This window comes from Halichondria panicea, chromosome 3 (genome assembly GCF_963675165.1).
Source record: "Halichondria panicea chromosome 3, odHalPani1.1, whole genome shotgun sequence".
Taxonomy (NCBI): domain Eukaryota; kingdom Metazoa; phylum Porifera; class Demospongiae; order Suberitida; family Halichondriidae; genus Halichondria; species Halichondria panicea.
The window spans coordinates 4,237,883-4,259,686 of NC_087379.1; the positions used below are offsets into that span (position 1 = coordinate 4,237,883).

Consider the following 21,804-nt stretch of genomic DNA (forward strand, 5'->3'; position numbering starts at 1 on the left):
AGGAAGTCACGTTACTCTCCACATACATCTGATGCATGGTATGCCTACGTAATTTATACCGTTATAGCAGCAAATTTTTGCTATTAGGCTTCAGAGTCCTCTCAGCAGAAATTTGCGTGAGGTTTTAATAACGTTTCAATGCCAGGAAACCACACCCACTAATAGGCAATAGCTTTGCATGTAAAATACCGGTGCATGGGAGTTTATCCCCGTTTTAATTTCTGCTCCGCCTTCGAAAAACACAACATTTTGCAACTCACAAAAATGTCCCGCTATAATCTTGGTATATTGTATAGTGCGAATTTTTTTGAGGCACTTAAATTTTTTGGAATGGCCTCTAAAAGCATTTCGTTGAATAAATGTTGTTGAGTTGACTGCTTACTGGAAGCACTCCCAGGCCGTGCCTTCAACTTCCCACGTTATAGCAAATTAAAAAACAATTTTCGTGAAATTAATTATGGTGTAGGATTGCTAACCCAACCAACCAACCACACATACACATGCACAAGCACAGGCTCAAGTCCATACGTTTTCAGAAGTGTGTGTAATAGTTTTTAAATTAGTACTTTCAATGTTATTGTAATAACCATGCAAGGTGTTTTGCAAGCATTCCCTTTGATTGAATATATAGTTTTTAATAAACTTTGTTCGCTTTCACTATCACTTTCGATGAAAAGTAGAACTGTGTACATTTAGTCGTATAAATCATCAGTTGCATGCAGTATAGGTAGTTGCTTGACATACTTTTTAAGATGAGAATCACTGAAATATTAGTTATTTTTGTCTGCTTCAAGTCCATAGGTTCCTATGAAGCGTTTGTTGACAAAAAAGGAAGATGTGAGACAGCATGTCTGTACAATCCTTCACTGCAATCTCCATGCTGCAGTATAGAATATGTTGCAAGTGAGTATGGCTCGAATGTTTCAAATCTCACCATACATTTGCCCCGAAAGAATATCAACATAGGCCAACTTGTTTTTTTTCACAACATTAACTACTTGTCGATTATTGGATACTCGAAAAAATCAACACTGAGGTGTAGTAAGTTCACTTACACAAATAATAGTAAGAGATCCTTAGATTCAGGACTACGATTTGTGAATGTCAAATTTTTAAAGATATCCAATGTAAAGATATCTGACTGCGGAGCTAAGCATTTTTCTGTTAATGGCATTGCTATCAAGGCAGCATTTGCGATAGTTAACTGCAGTGGTGTTCTATTAGTCAATATTGAATTACGCAATAGCATTGGAACTGCACTTTTCATTGAGAACACATCAGGAAATGTTTCTTTGATAAATATGTCAGTTATAGATTTAACTATAAAAAATAAAAAAATAAAAGTTAAACCAGCCACCTCTTTTGCTAAAGGAGTATTCATTTATAGCAATACATCGGCCAATAGTGCCCACTATATGATTAAAAACAGCCAGTTTGTCAATCTTACAACACCAACATACAAGAGCTACGATGTTAGAAGTGTAGTTGATACAACTGATTGGCTAGGGTATGGGTTGGGAGGTGGGCTCTCGCTCGTATTCGATGGCGATTCCATGCAAACTGCTGTTTCAGTGATCAACTGTACATTTAAAAATAATTTTGCTCCATGGGGAGCTGGTATGTACATCAGGTTCCAAAAAAATGCTTCTTTTAACTCAGTATCTATAGTTAACTCTATTTTTGAAAACTGCACGGCTCTAACTGCTGGCGGAGGTTTAGTAGTTTGCCTAGCAAAACGAATATGTAAAGGAAATACAGTTTACGTTCATAATTCGACCTTTAAAGGTAATACAGCAAAATTCGGAGCAGGTACATTCATTTGTGCTCTTCATAATAACTTTGCAAGACGTGAAACGGATGTTTTCATTAAATTCCACAATTGTAGCTGGATAGAAAACACTGCTAAATACAGTCCAGCAGTCGATATCTCGCCCACACGATTTGATCATCATAGTAATGGAGCACTGCCTCTTCCTGTTTTTGAAAACTGCCATTTCACTCGAAATATGATAACTTCTTATAAAAGGACAGCAGAAACTAAATCAAATTTTGTTTTGTCAGGTGTATTCGTAATAACCAAGTTTACTGTTAAATTCTCTGGTATCATCTCCTTTGATAGTAACTTCTATACAGCCTTGTTGATAAACTCGGGACAAATTGTGTTTCAAGAAAATGCTCATATCAACTTTATAAACAACACAGGAATCCGTGGAGGTGCGATATCATTGAATGGCTTTTCATCCATTTTGATTAATGACAATTCTACTGTCAATTTTTTAAACAATAGCGCTACAGAATATGGTGGTGCTATATTCTACTACCCTATTGAGCAACGAGAATTTTTTGAAGGTCGAGTGTGTTTCTTAAAGTACAGTGGTATCCCCAACACACCAGTTGAAAATAGAAACATAATTTTTGTGTTTTCTGGTAACTCTGCTTCCATAAGTGGTAGTTCAATTTACTCAACATCATTCTTCTCCTGTTACTATAGTTACAGAGGTCATATTGGAACACATAATGTTTCAGAGTTCTTTGAAGAAATTGGTGATTTTTCCTTTGAAAATGCAAGTAACATAGCTCCATTCTTAGGAACAGCAGAACATCAAATTACGAATATGGACAGAAGAAACCAGTTTTTATTTACACTACCTGGAATGCCACTACCTTTACCTATTGTTGTTTACGATGAATTAAAACAAGATGTGAGGTCAGAGTTCTTTACTCGCGTGAAGAAATTATCTAATGCCACAGCTTTCATTAATAACCCCTATACTGTAAATAAAACTGTTGTCTTATATGGTACACCTAATGAGAATACAAGTTTAATAATTTCAAGTCAACATACATATCGAAGCATTCAGTATGAGATAGATATTGTACTGCTTCCCTGTTCACCAGGATATTACCACGACACAGTAAAACTCTCTTGTCAATGTTCTTATCGAAACAAATTCAAACTGTACATTGGAATAAAGAAATGCAACGACAATAATTTCACAGCTGTTATTCAGAAAGGCTATTGGGCTGGATACCACGACCATAGCGATGAACTGTACACAGCTCACTGTCCATTCGAATTTTGTGTTCTGAATAACTTAGTAGATGCAGAACATTCCTTACCAAATTCAAGCAAAGCTTTAAGCACATTTATGTGTGGATCAACTAGACGTGGTGTGCTCTGTGGGAAATGTGAGAAAGGGTTTTCAACGTATTACCATTCAAGAAAGTTTTCTTGCGGCCGAAGCGAAAATTGTTCATATGGAATGATTCTGTTCATATTGTCAGAACTTTTGCCTGTCTTAATTTTTTTCACAATAGTGGTTATATTTGATATAAGTTTTTCTTCTGGTGCAAGAAGCGGCTTCATTTTTTTCTGTCAAATGGTGACAATCTTACCATCAGAGTTCATTACAATCACCAGTGGCCAGCCTCATGAGTATCTTACAGTTGGCTACAAATTTATCTACGGTATCTTCAATATTGATTTCTTTTCAATAGAATCTTTATCCTTCTGTCTTTTCAAGAATGCTACAGTAATGGATGCTTTAGCGTTCAAGTACATTACATCACTGTTTGCTCTAGTCCTTGTGCTACTGTTGACTATTGGCTTTAACTATTGTAGTTGCTTTGATAAACTCTGCGGTGCATTAAAGAAAAAAATTGCCACAAAAGAAACCGTACTTCATGGCTTGTCGGCGTTTCTGGTGATTTGCTATGCTGAGTGTGTCCGAGTCTCATTTTTCATTTTGAGAGTGAAGATATTGAAAGGAGCTGGTGAAGTAAGTGGTCCATATGTGGCTTTTTATGGAGGGGTTAACTACTTTGAAGGTAGTCACCTTTTGTATGTTATTCCAGCAGTAATTACTTTGGGAACAATAGCTTTTTTCCCACCAATGCTCCTACTCTTTTATCCATCTACACTGAAACTGCTAAAGCTGTGTAAGCTGAGTGAGCATAGGCTTGTATTACGTACTCTCAGAATAACCCGAATCAATGCACTCATGCCTATGTTTGATGTTTTTCAAGGATGTTTCAGGGACAACTACAGATTTTTTGCTGGATTGTATTTCCTCTACCGAGTTGGCCTGCTAGTCCCCTACTCATTCAGCCAGAATCTTTTTGAATGTGCTGTTGTTACAGAACTAGTTCTTGTAATCATACTAGGTCTTCATTCTGCTGCCCACCCTTACAAGGAGAAAAGATACAATGTCACTGATAGCCTGCTTTTTTTAAATCTGGCAATTATCAATGGAATATCGATTTTGTTGAAGCTAAAAATGTCCGAGTCACCAGATTCTTTTGAAAACAACTTCATGCTAAAAAGTGTTTTGTACATTCAATTGTTATTCATATACTTGCCAGTGTTCATCTTGGGTTTGCAGTATGTTAGAAAGCTTTTACGGTATTGTCAGCAAAAGATAAAAAAGCCACAAAATGACGATCTGAGTGATGAATTGGATATATTGGATTACCTGGAATATCGCGATGAAAGAACGGCGGAAAATGATGATGCAGCTGAAACGGAGCTAGGTTATGACAAAGGAGCACAAGATTCACATTCACTTTAAGAAACATGCACACAATAATGTATATTGCCATAATTATTGCGTAATTATACACAATTGTTAGATACATGTACTGTTATACAAACATGTTGAGTCTTTTTTGTATATGCAAATCTGACAAATATAATTACAGATGTGTAGAGATTGTTGAGATACACTGATACTTTAAATGGCTGAGGTTCCAGTTAACCACTCATCTAAAGGGGAGAAAAGTCAAATTAATATGCTAACCACATTTCTTTAGGCATTATTTCAAGGTTAATATATATAATGTGTTTTACCTTATCTCATGCATGCAGAGCAATCCCGCCTGAGTATTAGGTTCGAGCAAGCGTGTGGAGAGGCTGTTCCACTCAGTTTGATCTTGCATTCCAGATGAGATGTTGTGTGAGAACTGGTGTTCTGTCTAAAGTGAGCTGTTACCCTTGGAAGAGTGGCAGATTCTGTGTAGCTCTCGGGGCTCTCAAGTCTGGATCGAGGAATCTGGGTGTGTGTGTGCATATTATAGCGGTCTTCATTAATACCACAATTTTATTCCGGAACAAGTGCTCAGTAGAGCATTCACCCCGTGCGTTGAGCTTCATCGCACATGCAGCGGCAAAACAGATAAGATAAACCGTTATGCATGGAAATGATCGTGAATCGGGAATGATCGTGAATATACTATAAAGCAACGGTTAGTATATTTTTGGAAGATTGCCTACATGTACGAGTTTCGACTATAAGTAGCCCATTATTTTTCAACCATTCTCTCTTTAGCAGTTAAAGCAGTCCACCCCCATGCAAGTGTCTAGTTTGCTCAAACAGCTCATTGTGTCCACACACACACCAATCACTCTACCCCTGCTGCACGCTGCGCACACCCGGGGTAACAAAAGGTTTAAAGAATTGATATAATTTATAATTACATAGCTCTATTATATTAATTATGCCTCGAGGCGTAGCCGCATAAGGGATACGGTATGTATATACAGCTGACTGCATGTGTGTGTGTGTGTGTATTTCAGTTGTAACTGGCTCAACGGTTGCAATGCGACGAAAACTTGTTTTAGCAACGATTAGTCTAAACTAGTGTTCAAGCTGGCGCTGTGCTAATGCCTCTCGCCATGTTTTTGCTTTCGCTTAAAAGTATTAGAGTGTTATATTAGTATTAAAGTTAGCTTATCTATATAAAGTCACTGAGAAGAAAAGACTTATTTACATGCATCTATTGTTGTATTATGTGGCTTACCAGGACCTCAAGAAAGAAGAAAATTGATTCTTCCAGGATCTGTAGTTCAGTGTATATAATATCTACGAAGAAAAGACCTGTGTACATGCATATTGTTATCTATATTGTTATATGGTAGTGTTTTGTGGCTTACCAGGCCCTCAAGACAAAGATGATTCTGCCAGGAGGATCTTACGTGGGGAATGAGCGCGCATGCGCATTACATCCACAGGAATAATTAAAGGGTGTGTCCAAAGAGATCAATTTCACAAATGGCTACTGCTAGCTAGCTGTTTTAACAGATATTTTCTGAGTATTGTAGCTAACAAAAAGCTAGCGCTTTAGTGCAAGGCTAACTCATATGTTGAATAGAAAGTTTGTGCGGACAGATGATGCTATGAAAGATTCTGAAGAGACTGCAACAGCCTTCAATGTGAGTCAAACTAGCCATAACTCGAGAAAGAAGCTTTAGTTTGCTAATCCACGAATCAAAATCCAAGAGAACGTGGCTAGAAGCCTATAGAAGCTGTTAGTTTTCGTTACATTGCAACCGTTGAGCAGTTATAGCTGGAATACACACACAGACAGACAGACAGACAGACACACACACAGTCAGCTTTACCGTATCCCTCGTGCGGCTACGCCTCGAGGCATAATAATACTGTTCGTCATGCATCAATGGCTAGCAAAATTATAGTCTACAGACAGTGCAGGGTTTCATCTGGTGGGGGGGCTGGGGTGAATCTTCCCCCCTAAAATGCTCATCCCCCCCCCCCCAATTTTTGTATAATAACATCATCACGTTAGTACTGTCTATGATGTGCAATACATAACTAGTGATGCACTAGCATGTAATAGGGGGTATGGTCAACACATGTGGGAGTGGCCAAACATTTTGCGGCGTGCATAAACCTTCCCCCCAAACTTTTAATCCTAGATGAAACCCTGGTCACAGGTTTATGCGTATGAATTTACAGCACGCATGGTGGAAGCTTTTAGCATTCTAAGGGCCCGCTCAAATGGATAACACATGACTGTACAGACATAGGGGATAGTATAAACATAAAAGAGTGAACATGTACAAAATGAACTGGCATATTGACCCTAATAATTATGGTACTTACAGTAGTGGAAGATATGAACGACCCTCTCCAATTCTTGGATAGTGTAGTCAAGCTAGAGATGGTTAGTGAACTTTGAAAAAACGGCTTGGGGCTGTGCTCCAATAGAGTCAACTCAACCTCACCATAGCGGACGAACTGATCCGGGGGATACTTGCTGTCAATCATCTAAAACAAAATACCAGGCTATATATACGTAGGAGTTACAAAAATCAACAAACAATGCTGGATAATACGATCAACTAAACACTTCAACAGTGCTATTATAATGCGTGTATTATCTAGCAAGGATCAAAGAAACTGTACCTGCATAATAGGATCCACCTTCTTCACAACCACAATATGCATTTCATATTCACCATCACCAACTGAATGAACCAAAGCTCGCAGATAGTACTTGCTTCTTGAATTGCTGTTTGCAAATATGAAATACCTCGACCAAGGCTTCACAATACCAACCAGGTAGCCGTGTCTTGAGCTTAGACAGGGCAAGCGTACCATACCAGAAAGAGAAGAAATAGCACTCATTTTCTCAGTGCACAAAGAAAGTTTGTACGGCAAGAATTTCGTTGGTAGCTGAGTGACAACAAATCGCAACTTTGTGTTTTGAGAGTAGTCTTTAACAACACAAGCACAGTGCTGAAGCTCCATCCAAACATCACAGCTGGTAGTTTCCTCCTCAGTATTGAAGCCGATATAGTAGAGTGCAGTAACTAGCTCTGTGTTGTCCGGCAGCACAATGTGACCAGCCCCAACTACACCCACAGTAAATGTTGTAGCTGTGTTGAATGTTAGCTTGAGTCCTTTCCATGAAAATTCAATATTGTTTGAATCAACGTTGGATTCCTGGGCGATTAGTTCAAGTCCATGGGTCGTGAAAGAGCTAGGGAGTTGGAGAGGCTTAGGTGGAGGTAGCTGTAACATTGGGGATAATATAACTGGTACATGCAGTGTATAATATAGGAATTGAAAACATTACACGCACAGGACAATTCCCTTTAAATATACCTACAAGATGTTGGCATAATTACATTTAAGGCCACTCCAAATGAGATTGTCAGAGACTAGCTGCTGCATGTAATTATTAAATTAGATGCCGTATTTCATTACACCATGCATTCCTGTGACATCATCGATGAATTTAATCAATTAACATGCACACGCTTGATTAAATTTTTCATGAGAAATATTAACTAGCAATGCAGTCGTGGGCGAAGGGCTACAGTCTCATTTGGAGTGGCAAGATTGGATTCCATGCATGCTTTTATGATCGATATACAGTAGACTCTCGTTATTCTGGCTCTCTGAAGTACGTCCACCTCGATATACCGGCCATTTGGCTTGGCACGGAATGCTAGCTATAATTATGTTCACTGCACAAAAATCGCCCTGAAATGCGGCCACTCGCTATTCCGTATACTGCATGGCCAGTACTGGCTGCCCGAAACCAGGTTTTCAATGTAGTTTATTACGGCCGGATATGACGTTACGACGTTTTGGGTGTGGTTTGGCAGATAAAATTTGATTACACCTAAACTGCAAAATTACTCAAGGTAAGGTCGGTTTTTTTAGAACGGTGTTTAGCCGCGGCCAAGCTGCACTGTCTCAAGGGTGACTCGATTTTTAATGAGAGTCTACTGTAATATATACTGGTATAATAGAGACACTTACTTGTGATATAGTTGTTGATTGATAGACACCCATTTTTGTCAGACCACATATTTTTTATACTGACAGAGGTATTGATGTTATAGCTTCTAGTAGCACATCGTTCGATGCATGGTTGCCCTTCATACGCTTCCATTTGTCAAAAAAATGTACAAGTTGCTCGTTAAGATTTTTTGGATCTCTTTCTTCGATTGCATCGATTTCGGTCTCTTCAAACTCCAATTTTCTTGCTAGTGGTTTCCAGTCCCTGCCAATACTCTTGCTGACTTTCTTTATAAGCTCATCCAGTGAAACTACATAGTCATACATACATGTACATGATTGAGAAATAGCAATCAGTGTTTGTAAATAGTATTTTTATAAGCGGTTCTAATTGTATCAGCTAGTGCATTTGGACTTCAAAGAGCAATAGGCATATACACGAGTATTAAAGATATGCGCCAACCACTACAAGCAACACTTTACTGTACAGGCAAAACACCAACTAACGTTCAGCGATGGAAGCCTCTCCCCAGTCATACGAACCCATATCAACGGGATTTAGGGAGCCTGGGTTAAGATACAACCATACAGCGTAGGCAACCAGCATGAGAGTCAGACTCAACAAACTGTACAGGGCATGATTTGCCACGTAGAAAAGAAAGAGGATAACCAAATCACTTTGCAGAGCTATGTACAGAGTGGAATGCACCAGGCAGAAACAGCACACAGCATAGCAACACTGGAGCTTGGAAAACATTTGATAGTACTAGACTATATATATTTATGATCTTATAGTCTAGCTGTAATAAGGATAGGTAATAAGTATAGACACTCACTCACTCACTCACTCACTCACTGGCTCTGCTTTTGTTTGCTATGATCTCATGATTTAATTTGTGCTGATCTGGTCAATAAAGTGCAGTGTAGTGTCAGAGTCACTCTGGTGCAGTGTGGTGTGGCCTGATTTCTGTCATGCAGGAAGTGGCCATAACAATATACAATGTAGACAAATGAACTTTAGATCTAGCTGCAACATTTTCTGCCAGAACAGATGTGTGTGTGGGAGGTGTGTGCATTACAGTATATAAGTCTCTTGTTTACCCTTATCTAAGACAGGGAAAATGCGACAAAACACAGGTCCCAAATGAAGAGTTTGTGCACATTCTTAACAGCCCCTCAACAAAGGCCACCTCCGTTATAGCCAATAAGTTGTTACTTAAAGTTGTCTGTCAAAAGTTATTACATTCATGTAGCTGAGCAACTGCATGCATTGCTCCAGCATGGTAGATAGATTTAAGCTTGCCAGTGGGCCTATATACAGAGTCCCTCACCTGGAAGCTGCTGAAGGCCTCAGGGGCTGTCTAGCTGCATGAGTGTGGCTCGCCCAACCATTGCGACAGCCACGCCCATGCAGCTAGGGGATGTCCTGGGTGCGCCCACAATGCGGAACTCGAAAGGGCCCCCTGAGTGCCCATTCTTATTCCAGGTGTAGAGACAAGCTCCAATGGGCGTGTAGAATGGGTTTAGGCAGATCACCAGCACCCAAAAAGATAGACGATATGGCTTGCTATTGACTATAGTCAAATTTAGGTTGATGTCTCATGTAAGATGGATCCATAAAGAGTGAATAATTACAGAGTCCCACCTACGCAATAATTACATGCAGTGTTTACAGTGATACCAGTGTTCGCAGTGATGCCAGTCATGCCAGTGTTCGCAGTCATGCCAGTGTTCACAGTGTTTACAGTGTTGACCCAAATGTATGCCATACAGAGACTACGAGTAGCTGAAGCAGCTTCAGAACACAAGGTTATACAGGATGGATGGGGTACGTTACTCAGGCATCCAGCTAAAAACATCATTTGGCCCAAACTAAAGCATGCACCTCACTGCAAGTTGACAATAAAGCTGTTCAGTGATAGCAGTGTTAACATAACTATTTTTAGTAGCCTAAACCCTAACCTTGTCAGGGGTGACATAAATTAATGATGTAATTCTCTAGTTCTTGGAGAGACTCCTGAATGTTGGCCTTGAAGAAGTCCTGCACTTGGATGGTGTTGAAGTACGTGTCCGTGTTGGGATAATAGGCAGTGTCGTTGTACTGGGAGAGGGCATTCAGCTCATTCTGTTGTTGGGGGGGAGGGGTGGAGTTATAGGCTTGTGTAAAATTGAGACAACATGCATTGCCTTGGCTTCAAAACTTAGTATTATGCTGTGTACCACAGTAACATTAGACTTCCTGTTTAGCCATACAGTTTGCTAACAATGCCACTCTTAATTAATGGTGCACTCGTTCGACTGTCATTCCATTCACTCACACAACACTAAATATGCACAAAACAGCTTGCATGGGTGTTCATAAACATTTCCCAGGGAATTGCCCCAGTGCATACACAATTATTATAATACTGGAATTTCACTGTGCAGGCCTAACAAACACCTATTATAACATTTTGCAACACTACGATGAACTCTAAAATTAATAGTGAACATGCACAAACCAATGGCGGTAATGTCACATACAACCAATTAAAGAGGTTACGGTATACGACGCACTTATCTCAAGATACTATGATCTGCAACAAGTAGCAAGGTGAAGCCAAGTGGCTCTACACGTACACTAGTCTCTCGATCTTGCTCCTTCCAGATGGCATATAGGCATTGGCTTGTTGCTTCTCCACCTCAAGCTCATTCACCACAACATCCCTAGCTTGAGCAATGTACGTCTCCTCATCTCTGTCATAGACGGAGTCCTTGGCACTCCTAAGAGGTGGGATGCCTGGGATATATAATTTATGGCATGAGGATGCACACTGGATACTTATCATGTTTCACACGGCATTGGATTAAACGGCATTGGATTAATACTGTATACATGTACTATACTGCCCCCCTCAAAGAGTTCAATGGCCTGCATGGTTGATCCGGAAAATAAATTGTAGACATCAGAGTTTTGCAATCGGCATTTTGTTTACAGAAGCTGAACAGAACATGAAATAGATTAGCAACCCTTTGTGAGATAGTGACATTTATTTGTTGATCACTTAATTATCAGGCATGCTTACTTGGTAAATACATGAGACAAGCATTTATTACAATTTCCTTCCTCTTTGACAGTGACCTGAAGTCGGTAGTGTAAAGTTTCACAACTCCCTCTTCTACCAGTTGATAGCAGCTGCAGAGAAAGTAAAAATGTCGTTTGCTTCACTATGTGCATTGCATTGCATGCGTTCTGGTAAACCACGCCTAGGTTTTTGTGATTAAAATTTCATCAAGTCAACTTGCCCCACAAAAATCTCTACCATTGTATCACCTCACTGTGCTGCCACTGATGTGCATGATCCTCAGATAATCGTCATGGTGAAAGTCCACCACATCTTGATGGAATGCTACAGTGTCTGTACTGAACTTAGCAACCTGAAATTAAAGGTAACAGTGAAATGATTATAATAATTATGACAAAAATCTATACCGTACTTATTCGATTTAAGGCAACACTATAATTACAAAGCCAGAGGTCGTTTCTTTTGTAGGTTGAAAAATTATGTTGAAGTCCTGGTGTCGCATATTTAGAGGGTCGCATCTAATTGGAGGTTACTCTACTATCCTCGATTATAGGACACTTACATTACATTGTTTCTTGCGGCCTGGAATCGAGGCTATGGTTTGACCTCTATTTACATGTAGGATGCGACATAAAAAGTTAACGCAGCAGTCGCTACTTTTAGAAGTCAGAAAATTGGAAAAGATCGAGGGTGTCGCATATTTGGAGGGTCGCTTTAAATCGAATAAGTATGGTACTACTCTATTGATGCATGTCAAATATGTGTACCTGTAAGCACTGACCAGTTTTCCACTTTGCAGTGAGCGCAGGAAGAAGACGCTGTTGTCTTTGGGGGAGGGGTTGTATAAGTAGACTGTTGGGGATCCTCCGAAGCTTACTCCCAGCTCAGAGCCACTCCTGACCTCAAACAGCAGCGGGGGGCGCTCTGGGGCCGGGGGTATAAATGGTGTATGCTTTACAAATTGTGTAGACAAAAACTAAACAGTATAGCCACTCCTGGCTTCAAAGAGCAGCGGGGGGCGCTCTGGGGCTGGGGGGGGGGAAGTAAAAATAGTGTATTCTTTAGTCAGAGTGTGTAGACAAAAACTAAGCAATAGGATATGACGCTAAGGAAAATATCTCTACCTACACCGTAATAAAAGGCGTATAGCGGGTCCCGTAAATTTACTCGCTATATGCGGTATAGGTTATTATGTCAACCCTCCAGCAACTCTAGTGAAAGTATAAATACAAATTGTGCACAACCAGTTATCAGATTCAGTTTACAAGGTACCGTATAGCTTACTTTCATATGGCAGTATATTTCGTATTGTAGAGCATCACACGCAAATTAAAACAACGAAATTATTCTAGGTTCAACGTCACTATCCTGAGATGTGCGAATATTTAAAATACGGTAGTTCATACGAAAATTTTCACCAACAAAAATTCCCCGCTATACGGTATTATTCGGTATAGATACACAGCTATTGTACTCATCTCCTGGACTACTTTCAGATATTATCTACTGCCAATTACTCTATACTTACTGTATTACACCATGGTCTGACAGGCTGCCATTACCCACTCACCAGTAATGTTCAAGGTGAGTGGCACCCCAAAGCCCATCACTCCGGCCCTTGTGCCTCCTAGCTCCACCCACTCTCCGAGGGTGGCCTTGACCACGCTGTAATGCTTAATGATCCATGGCAGACTGTACATCCGGTAGTACCCCGTGCTGTGGGCCACCACCAACACATCCTGGTTGAGTGAGGCATCCTGAATGTCACCACCAAATATCTGCTCAGGTGAAAAGAAGTGACTGTGTAGCAAGCAAATTTAATATACAGCACATCAAAGGGTAATGAATGGATTGGTGCACGCAGTATTAAAGTTAGTCTGCTATGCATACTGGGCTTTGTGCCAAATACACAGCTCCTAAAAGTTTGCAATAAAGAGTGTCTATGAGGATGAATTATTGGCCCCCTCGTTCAAGTAATTGCTGCTCTCTTGCTTTAGCAAGAGAGCAGCAGGCCACAAAGAATGAAGAAGTACTAGCGTGTTATCAGGTAAGCAACTCACACTAATGAACCCCACCTTTCTGTCCACTGAGAGACAAGCCACCAGCTCGAGTGGGTGGACTTTGAACACAGCAACGACCAGGAGACGTGAGGAGGTGTACTCGTTAGCCACACCCCTTTGTCGTGTCAGCTGTCTACTGAACTGTATTGACTTTACTTGTATCATATGGAGGTAGTCAGCCGTACCTGAATGAAAATACGAACAAATTGCTGCATGCAGGGTTAATCAAGCAGCTTGGAAAATATTGCTCAGCTTGAATTAAAATGAGAAATACGGGGTGTGCAGCGGTGGTAGCAACCACATGAGTACAGTATATAATATCGTGACTAGCCGGGCTCACCGATAGCTAACAGCAGTTGACAGGAAGACGGATCTGAGTAGGGAGCCATTGTTGGCATTGAACACCCTCAGGTAGCCGTCGGCACGCCTCTCTCTCCTCACTTAAAGGGGAGGCTCTTCGCTGGGGAGGAAGCTAGGGGTTAATTAGCATCAATCCAGACGATTACGTTATACGATTATAATATTACGAAGCACATGAAATTATTTTTTGTGGAATTAACATTCTTTCGACACCCTCCTAACTTACGGATGTAACTGTGTATTGTTACATGTATCGTAACATCAAAATCAGGTTTAGGGGACGGAGGCTCACTGGCTGTCGAGACAAAGAAGACTACCATAACTGCTACAAAAGACTATAAAATACTAGAATTTCACAACTTACAAAGTGCGAATGATGAAGTATCACTGCCAATATTTTCATGTCTTTTCTTATTGCTCCAAAATCGTGCAGCATTCGAGGCTGGTCATCAATACCATCATTGTAGTACACAACTTGGTGGTTGTCAAAATCATCCTCTAGAGTGGATGGTGTACGGCGGGGCAGAATGACGGGGGAAAACATGGTGCACTGTTAACGTACCTGTCCAGTCCAATACATACATGTTTGTTTGACAGTCTTTTCCAAACAGGCTGAAACTCCATTGATGGCTACATAATTATGAATACGGAGCCTTTACGGACAATAGTATGCAACGAATAACTGTAACGCCCACACACTTTCATAGTAGTATGATACAAGGGTGACTATAAGTCTAGTACCTAGAAATTGCTGCAAGCTAAACTTACTTGTATTAGTAATACAATGGTTCTTGCTATTGAACAGCTGGTCCTGAGGGCCTTCTCACAGCTGATCTCTCTCTGGAGGGAGTAGAGTTGGTGCACAACATTCAGTGGCGGATCCAGGATCAATGAAAGGGGGGTTCCAAACTACGAGCACGCAGCGCGAAATTTGTTTGTTTTTTTTCTTCCCAAAATAATAGCATGTAAGGTAGTGTATACAGGGGAATGGGCTTCTATGTAGACACGATGAAAGGTGAAGGGTACAGAAAATAAAGAGGATTAAGGGTACATACAAAGGTTCAGTTTATTGGTGGAGGTGGGTCTCCGAGATCACCAGGTCGATGGCCCCAGATCTAAAGGGGTGTCCACTTGACGATCTGGACCCACTGATGGCTTGGATCGATGAGCGAAGGAGGGAAAAGGTTAGTCGGCAACGGAGCCAGCATAGTGTGCTGCTGTGTGATTGGTCCCATTTAGATGCTAACATCGAAGCGAGTCTCTTGTAGAAGGTGGTTGCTTCACGAGCTAAGCCTCCTGTTGCAGAGAGGACTAACGGTGCCTGTTCAATGTCTAGAATTCTTTGTTCGTAGGCCCTTTTCTTTATTTGCTCGTGCTTGCGGTAGACTGTTTGAGGGTCGGTGTGTCTGTTGGATGCAGCGTGTGGGTTAAATACCCTGACATCAAAATAAGTTCTTTCAAAGGAGCCACCCCATACTCCATTGGCTGCAATGTCTAGGCGTGCACCCGGTTGTGTATTGGCACTTGCTCCTGCTAGGTTCTCCCCTGTAACCGGTAACAGTTCTGGTTCTGTGCACACGCTGTTGCAGACCTCACTAAGAAAATCTGCAGTCAAGTCTCTGATCTCATTATGCCGAATGGACGGAAAGCCGCCCTTTGCACAAGAGAGAGCGTGTTCTACTGTGAAGGAAGAACCACAGGCACATTTCAAGGGTAGCTTGTTTGGAGTCCAACCATAACGCAGGGATAGGGCGTCTCTAAAGGCTTGTTTATGGAGGGTGAAACCATGGGTTTTGAGCGGTAGGGTGGTTAGCCATGACGATGCACCCTTCTCTTTAGACAGATTGACAGATCTTTGCATGTTGGTAAGAGTAGTGGCGTCAGTGTGTTGATGTCGTTCTTGGTTCTCTCTCTGTTTTGTTGGCCTACGGTAGATATTTGGCCATAAGTGACTCCGAGATGATATCCTGCCCATAGTGTGTGTCTTGTTTGATGATGTGATTACAGAGGGCAGATGTGACGAATAGGGAGGCATTGTATTCATGAGTAGCCTGTTTGGATGGTATACGGATACCTAGTCCACCCTCCCTTGCTGGAAGGGCAAAGAGTCTACATTCAGTGTCGTTTGGTGGAGGAGTACCTGTGAGGGAAGGAATTAGTTTCTTACGCAGAGCTTCGTCCAGCGGTGCCAGTCTTTGACTCATGATCCTGCTTGGTGTTGTGTGGCACATATAGGTCCATTTGCTTGATAATCCATGGTTTAATGCAGAGTAGGCGGCGTGTGGCTGGGTGGTGGCAATATCTGCAAGGTTAGACACGAGTGCGGACCAGCTGGCAACTTTAGACTCAGCAAAGGACTCCATGTACCCTGGGGAGCCAATGGGTGATCCTGGGTAGGGTCTTCCATCCGGAGTGACGTTCACACCAGTCTGGTGGAAGGTAGTGGACCCAATGGTGTGGAATCCCTTCTTAGTAACCAACCATGTCTTTAGGGGGTTCGGGTAGTATCCAAAGGCTGGGCCTTCTCTGGTTAAGGTGTCCCACCACTCGCGTAGGTCAGATATTTTCCCCGCAGCTGCAGCATCGTCCGCATACCAAATTTGGGTGATGTTAGTGTTAGAGAGTTTTGTGATGAGGGGAATGCTGGCCAGAGCATACATGGGCATGGCAAGGGGGTCACCTTGTGTGGTGCCTTCTTGGGAGAGTAGGCGGTCTCCATCAACGTAAAGATCTGTGGGCTCTCTGTAGGTGTTGATGAGGATGGTGGCCAGTGCCGGGCAGAGTCTGCGTATGTTGTGGAGGGCAACTTTGCGGTTCAGTGAGTTAAATGCGTTGGTAGCATCTGCTAGGAGAATGGCTTCATTGTTATCTGAATCAAGGCACCTTCTAGCTGCGTGTACAGCGGCTTCTATGCCCGACAACTGCCCTCCACAGAGTTGGATGCAGCCTGACGCTTCTTGGATGTCGTGTTTAATTAAGGACAGGGTAGCTTTGGCAATTATTCTTCGTGCTGTGTCTCCTATGCCAATAGGGCGAACCCCAGGGTTTTTGTTGAGTGCAATGAGTCGACATGCCAGGAAAGGGGCAATCAGGGGGGGGGGGCTACATAGGAGGTGCAGAGTCTTCTCGCAACCATGGCAAGTTGGTGACAGAGTTCGTCTGACGCTCTCTTGAAAGAGGTACATAACCTCCGCCATTGGTATGCGTCCAGGCCGGAGGGTCCTGCAGAGCCAGAGGTGTGAAGTGCAGCTGAGCGAATGGAGGAATGGTGAAATTTTTGGGGTTGCCCACTTCCGGTCACACGTGACTATGGAAAATCCCATACTCAGCCAGGGAAAGTCCCATAATAGACTCGTGTAGAGCTAGCTAGCTAACCGGTAGCCTCGATTCCAGGCCGATTAAAATACGGCCTGGTACCTATTGCAGGGGTGATAGTGCGCATGCGTTAGTTTATTCTCCAGAATCTGGGGAATCCCCTTTTTCTTTCTCCCATCTATTTTCTATCTTTGTACATCAGCTTAGCTCTCTATTGCGTTGTTCCAGAAGGCTTTCACACTAGTCTGAAGCCAGAAGAGGCTCTCATCTACCTCTATGAAGGTTGTATGGTCAGGATGTCTTACCTTGGATCTGTACAGGCTATGGGAAGTGTATGGTGCCTCAAACTGCTACTTGCGAAGACAACCCGGCTATAGGACCATCCTAGACGTAGATGAGAGCCTCTTCTGTCTTAAAACTAGTGTTCCAAGCCTTCTAGACCAACGCAATAGACGCCATAAGCCACAGCTTTACAGAACTCAGTCATAGCATATTTTTAGTAAACGGACTAATTTCCTGTGTAATTTACTAAGGTTTTACGTTCGTAGTACGATTACCCATATTCTGGGTAATTTGAAGCGCATGCACACTATCACCCCTGCAATAGGTACCAGGCCGTATTTTAATCGGCCTTGAATCGAGGCTAGCTAACCGGCTGCCACGAACAGTCAACTAGCTAACCTAGGCTAACCTGAACACTCCTTTGGCAGTTGATGCATCATAACAACAGGTACAATCATTGAAAATAGCTACAAAACTGATAAATAGCTAGCTGGTAGCTGTAGTAAAGCTTAGACTGAAAGGGGGGATCCGTGGCACCCTGGGATCTCCCCCTGGATCCGCCACTGACATTAACATTCATTGTCACTGATTCTCCTCTCGTTTCTAGGCCGATGTTTTTCTAAAAGAACGTAACAATATTTTCCCCTAACCTTTTTTTAGAGAAAAATCAGCATGGGAACTACAAGCGCGCTTAGTCTCGTGAGCTCCCCACCCACGGAGGGCGACTGATTCATGAGATTTCTGATTGGACTCCCATGAACTGAACTCCATGGAGTCAGATAGGGTCACTTGTATCATAGTTGCATCTACTGTACAGTATAAAGGATTTGGATGTTGTCGAAAACAGCAGAAAGTCCGAGCCTGCCTTTATAGTGGTGCAATGAGTTGGTGCAACACCTATCAAAGATCTACATCAGAATCAAGGGAATACATGTACATTGTGTATAACAAATGTTGAGAAAGTATAGTGTTATCTATTAAGTGGGTCAGCAGTTCATCCTGTATTTCTCTTGACACAAACACAGAATTATAGAATCTTAGCCGAGTCAGTATAATTATAGAGACTTCATAAGGTTTATGTATTCTTCAAATGCTATGAATGCAACCGATGCTATTGAGTTCCCTTTATGGATACCACTAACTACAGTTAACCTGTTTCTTTTTATCGGAGTGCTTCTACCTACTACAATACTCATGAATGTGTCAGTACTGGTTACTTTAATCAAGAGCAACGTCAAGCACAAGCCGCTGCTAGTTCTCTTTGGATCCCTTTTGATTGGTGTCTGCACTGACAAACTATTTATCTGTGTGGATCAGTGTGTGAACTCACCTGCGTCCATTCGTTACTGTCATTGTACAAGATGGACGATACTTCCATTGCAAGCACCAAGAGTATTCTTCACAGTGTACTCAATTGTAGCTGTGACCTGCCTGAGTGTCGTGCAGCTCCTCACAATGAAAGGGAAGCGAATTAGTTACAAACATAGTTACTTCTTTACAGCAATAACATTCTTGTAGCTTTTTTCTGGACAGTTGTACATATTATCACAAATGGCTTGGTAAGGTATCCTGTGCATTGTCTACTATGAAAATGAATCTCCAGAAAGACGAAATATTGTTACAGAAAGTTTATTGCAATAATTTGTTTCGTAGTGCTTACAATGACACCTGCCTTTGTCATTACAATACTAACTTCGATAGGGGCTTTTCGAATATTCAAGCGGAGCTTCATATAGTTAGATCTGAAAATAGAATTGAATCGACGAATGATATTATCTCAGGTAGGTTAAGGCAGATTTTAAGCAAAACAGCATTAAATTAAGGATGAAGTGTACTGTATACAACTCAGATTTATTGTATAATATCTTGACAATAGTACCTTTTCACCCAAAATGTATTGTGGATATAAATACCATAACACTATTACCATGGTTACTATATTGTTGTGTGCGTTAGCTGTGACCAAAAATGACTGACCTTAAATAACATTTTAGAAATGCAGCCTCCAATACATAGAGACGAGATCTGGATATTTATTGGCATAATACTGGAGATGGGTATTCATAGGCTCCCCGAGTATACTGACTACTGGTCCACATGTAGATCGGCTCTTAGGAGTACAGGCTGTTCAGGGGCGGATCCAGAGGTAGTTCGTTGGGTTCGTACGAACTACCCTTCTACTAAGTTGATACTTTATATTACACCTGGCTAGCTAGCTTACTGTCATGACAATAGGGTACAAAGTTCTCTCTGCATAATGTGAGGGTGGGGCTGGTACTCTCTGCATAATATGAGGGTGGGGCTGGCTATATTGACTCATCCAGCCATGGTCGCAGTGATAATTGAGCCTGGCCATGAATCCTAACAAAAGGTCTAGATTGCAACCCTCCATTGACTCCTGGTTAAAGTTTCAGGTAAGGGAAAGTTCATGGCACTGCATACTGAATGATAGACACTGTATAGATTAATTATAATTGCTATAATAATTATATTGACTAATATAATAATCTAGATGATCTACAGCCAGTCTCCTCTTCAAGAGAACCACCAGCCACCACCGTCTCTTCTCCAGTCATCAACGTCTCTCCTCCAGCCACCACTGTCTCTCCTCGAGTCACAACCATCTCTCCTCCAGTCACAACTATCTCTCCACTGGAACCACCAGCCACCTCCATCACCCCTCCATGTTCATCGAAGCAAGCAACGAGATCTTCCGCTGAGGATCAGCCAATGGAGCTCTCCTGAAAGAGAAGAAAGTGCAATCACTATCCCAGAGCATGAGAATGGCTTTGCCTTGTGTTCTTTCAGATATTATATAATTTATGTTTTTGTATAATGTTTTTGTTGAAGGGAATGTGGTTAATTAATGGGCGTGGCATGTAAAAGGGGGCGTGGTCAGCCAAAAATTTCGGCGCTACACGCCGAGTGACACTTCTTCTTGTCCACGCTTCGCGCGGCCAAGAAGTAAGAACCCCCCTTCCCTAAATCCTGGATCCGCCCCTGCTGTTAAGGACACTATGCCTTTCAATAGATTTAAATCCTTGCGGCGCTATCTCCATTGTGACAACAATACGTGCATAGTTGATAGCAGAAAGATAACAAGCAAGATATATACAGTTTTGGAAACGCTCAGTACAAACTACTTGGCCAAATATCATCCTAGCCAAGAGCTTTCCGTAGATGAAATGATGATTAAGTACAAGGATAGAAAAGGGGGTAAAATTCATATGCCTTTAAAGCAAGGTTTCAAGGTGTGGTGCTGCTCTTGTTCTTGTTGTGGGTATCTATATACGTTTGATGTGTATAATGGTAGGCTCACCGGTTCTTCCGGGGAAAAGGTGTCAGAGAAGGGACTTCTGATGAGGGTAGTGAAGCAATTAGTTGAGCCTTTTCATGCAATGAATCATGTGGTCTACATGGACAACTTTAATTATACATCTGGTCCGTTGATTGTATACTTACGTAAGCATGACATATTCGTAGTGGGTACAATAAAAAAGTCAGCTGCTGGTTTCCCCTCAGATCTACAAAAGGGTGTGGTACCTCATAAAGGTGAATATGTATCTAAGACTGTGGATGACACCTGTTACTTTGTGTTCAATGACCGTAAGGTGGTGTGTTTTGTTACTAATGTATTTCCTGAGACAATGCCAGACGCTGTCTTCAGATTGCAGGCAGATGGTACTCTATGCGCACAGAGTGTTCCCCCTTGTCTCCCTGCCTATAACTTGTACATGGGAGGGGTTGACAATACAGGGTGTATGAGGAAGACGTATGGATATGATAGAAAGTGTCGCCGGTATTGGTTCAGGATCTTGTTTCATTTTGTGAATATTACTGTTAATAATGCGTATATTCTGTACAAGCACAATTGTGTGAGGGTAGGTGAAAAGCCTAAGTGTTTGAAAGGGTTTCGTTTGGAAGTGATTGGTAGTCTGTTGAGTATGTCACGTACATGTGCTAGAGGTGTGTCTGGTCTCAATCTTGGTAATCCTCCCTCGCAGGACATCCGTGTGAGTGTCAGCAGAGTGGGACTGAGCAGAGGTATAGATGTCAAATATGTGTGCAAGACAGGATACCCAGCAAGGAGCAGAAGCACACAGCAATGGCTTGCCCCAACTGTACCATCAGGATCTGCATGCCATGAACATGCTATTATTGGACATCGATGTAGTA

The 21,804-nt window shown here is 41.8% G+C and overlaps 2 protein-coding genes across 23 annotated transcripts; both read right to left on the minus strand.

Annotated features, from left to right (window-relative positions):
- Positions 1-4,563: 4,563 nt before the first annotated feature.
- LOC135333625 (DDB1- and CUL4-associated factor 17-like) lies at positions 4,564-19,746 on the minus strand. Of its 22 annotated transcripts, none has more exons than XM_064528626.1 (19): positions 19,606-19,746; positions 18,959-19,370; positions 14,800-14,871; positions 14,594-14,661; positions 14,396-14,529; positions 14,012-14,131; positions 13,687-13,856; positions 13,182-13,389; positions 12,393-12,535; positions 11,860-11,963; positions 11,643-11,721; positions 11,166-11,309; positions 9,878-10,671; positions 9,054-9,585; positions 8,568-8,857; positions 7,203-7,811; positions 6,900-7,064; positions 4,847-5,048; positions 4,564-4,762 (listed from the first exon to the last, which is right to left on the minus strand). In XM_064528626.1, the coding sequence occupies exons 6-12, from the start codon at positions 14,067-14,069 to the stop codon at positions 11,286-11,288; spliced, it is 786 nt and encodes a 261-aa protein (XP_064384696.1). In that variant the 5' UTR covers positions 14,070-14,131; positions 14,396-14,529; positions 14,594-14,661; positions 14,800-14,871; positions 18,959-19,370; positions 19,606-19,746; the 3' UTR covers positions 4,564-4,762; positions 4,847-5,048; positions 6,900-7,064; positions 7,203-7,811; positions 8,568-8,857; positions 9,054-9,585; positions 9,878-10,671; positions 11,166-11,285. The 22 variants fall into 22 exon arrangements, with proteins under 22 accessions (XP_064384696.1, XP_064384691.1, XP_064384692.1 ...); XM_064528621.1 differs by having other exon boundaries at positions 11,166-11,325; XM_064528622.1 differs by lacking the exon at positions 11,860-11,963 and having other exon boundaries at positions 11,166-11,325.
- LOC135333619 (uncharacterized) lies at positions 15,753-18,949 on the minus strand. The gene has a single exon (XM_064528600.1). It carries the CDS (start codon positions 17,352-17,354, stop codon positions 15,957-15,959), a length of 1,398 nt encoding a protein of 465 aa, XP_064384670.1. The 5' UTR covers positions 17,355-18,949; the 3' UTR covers positions 15,753-15,956.
- Positions 19,747-21,804: the final 2,058 nt, after the last annotated feature.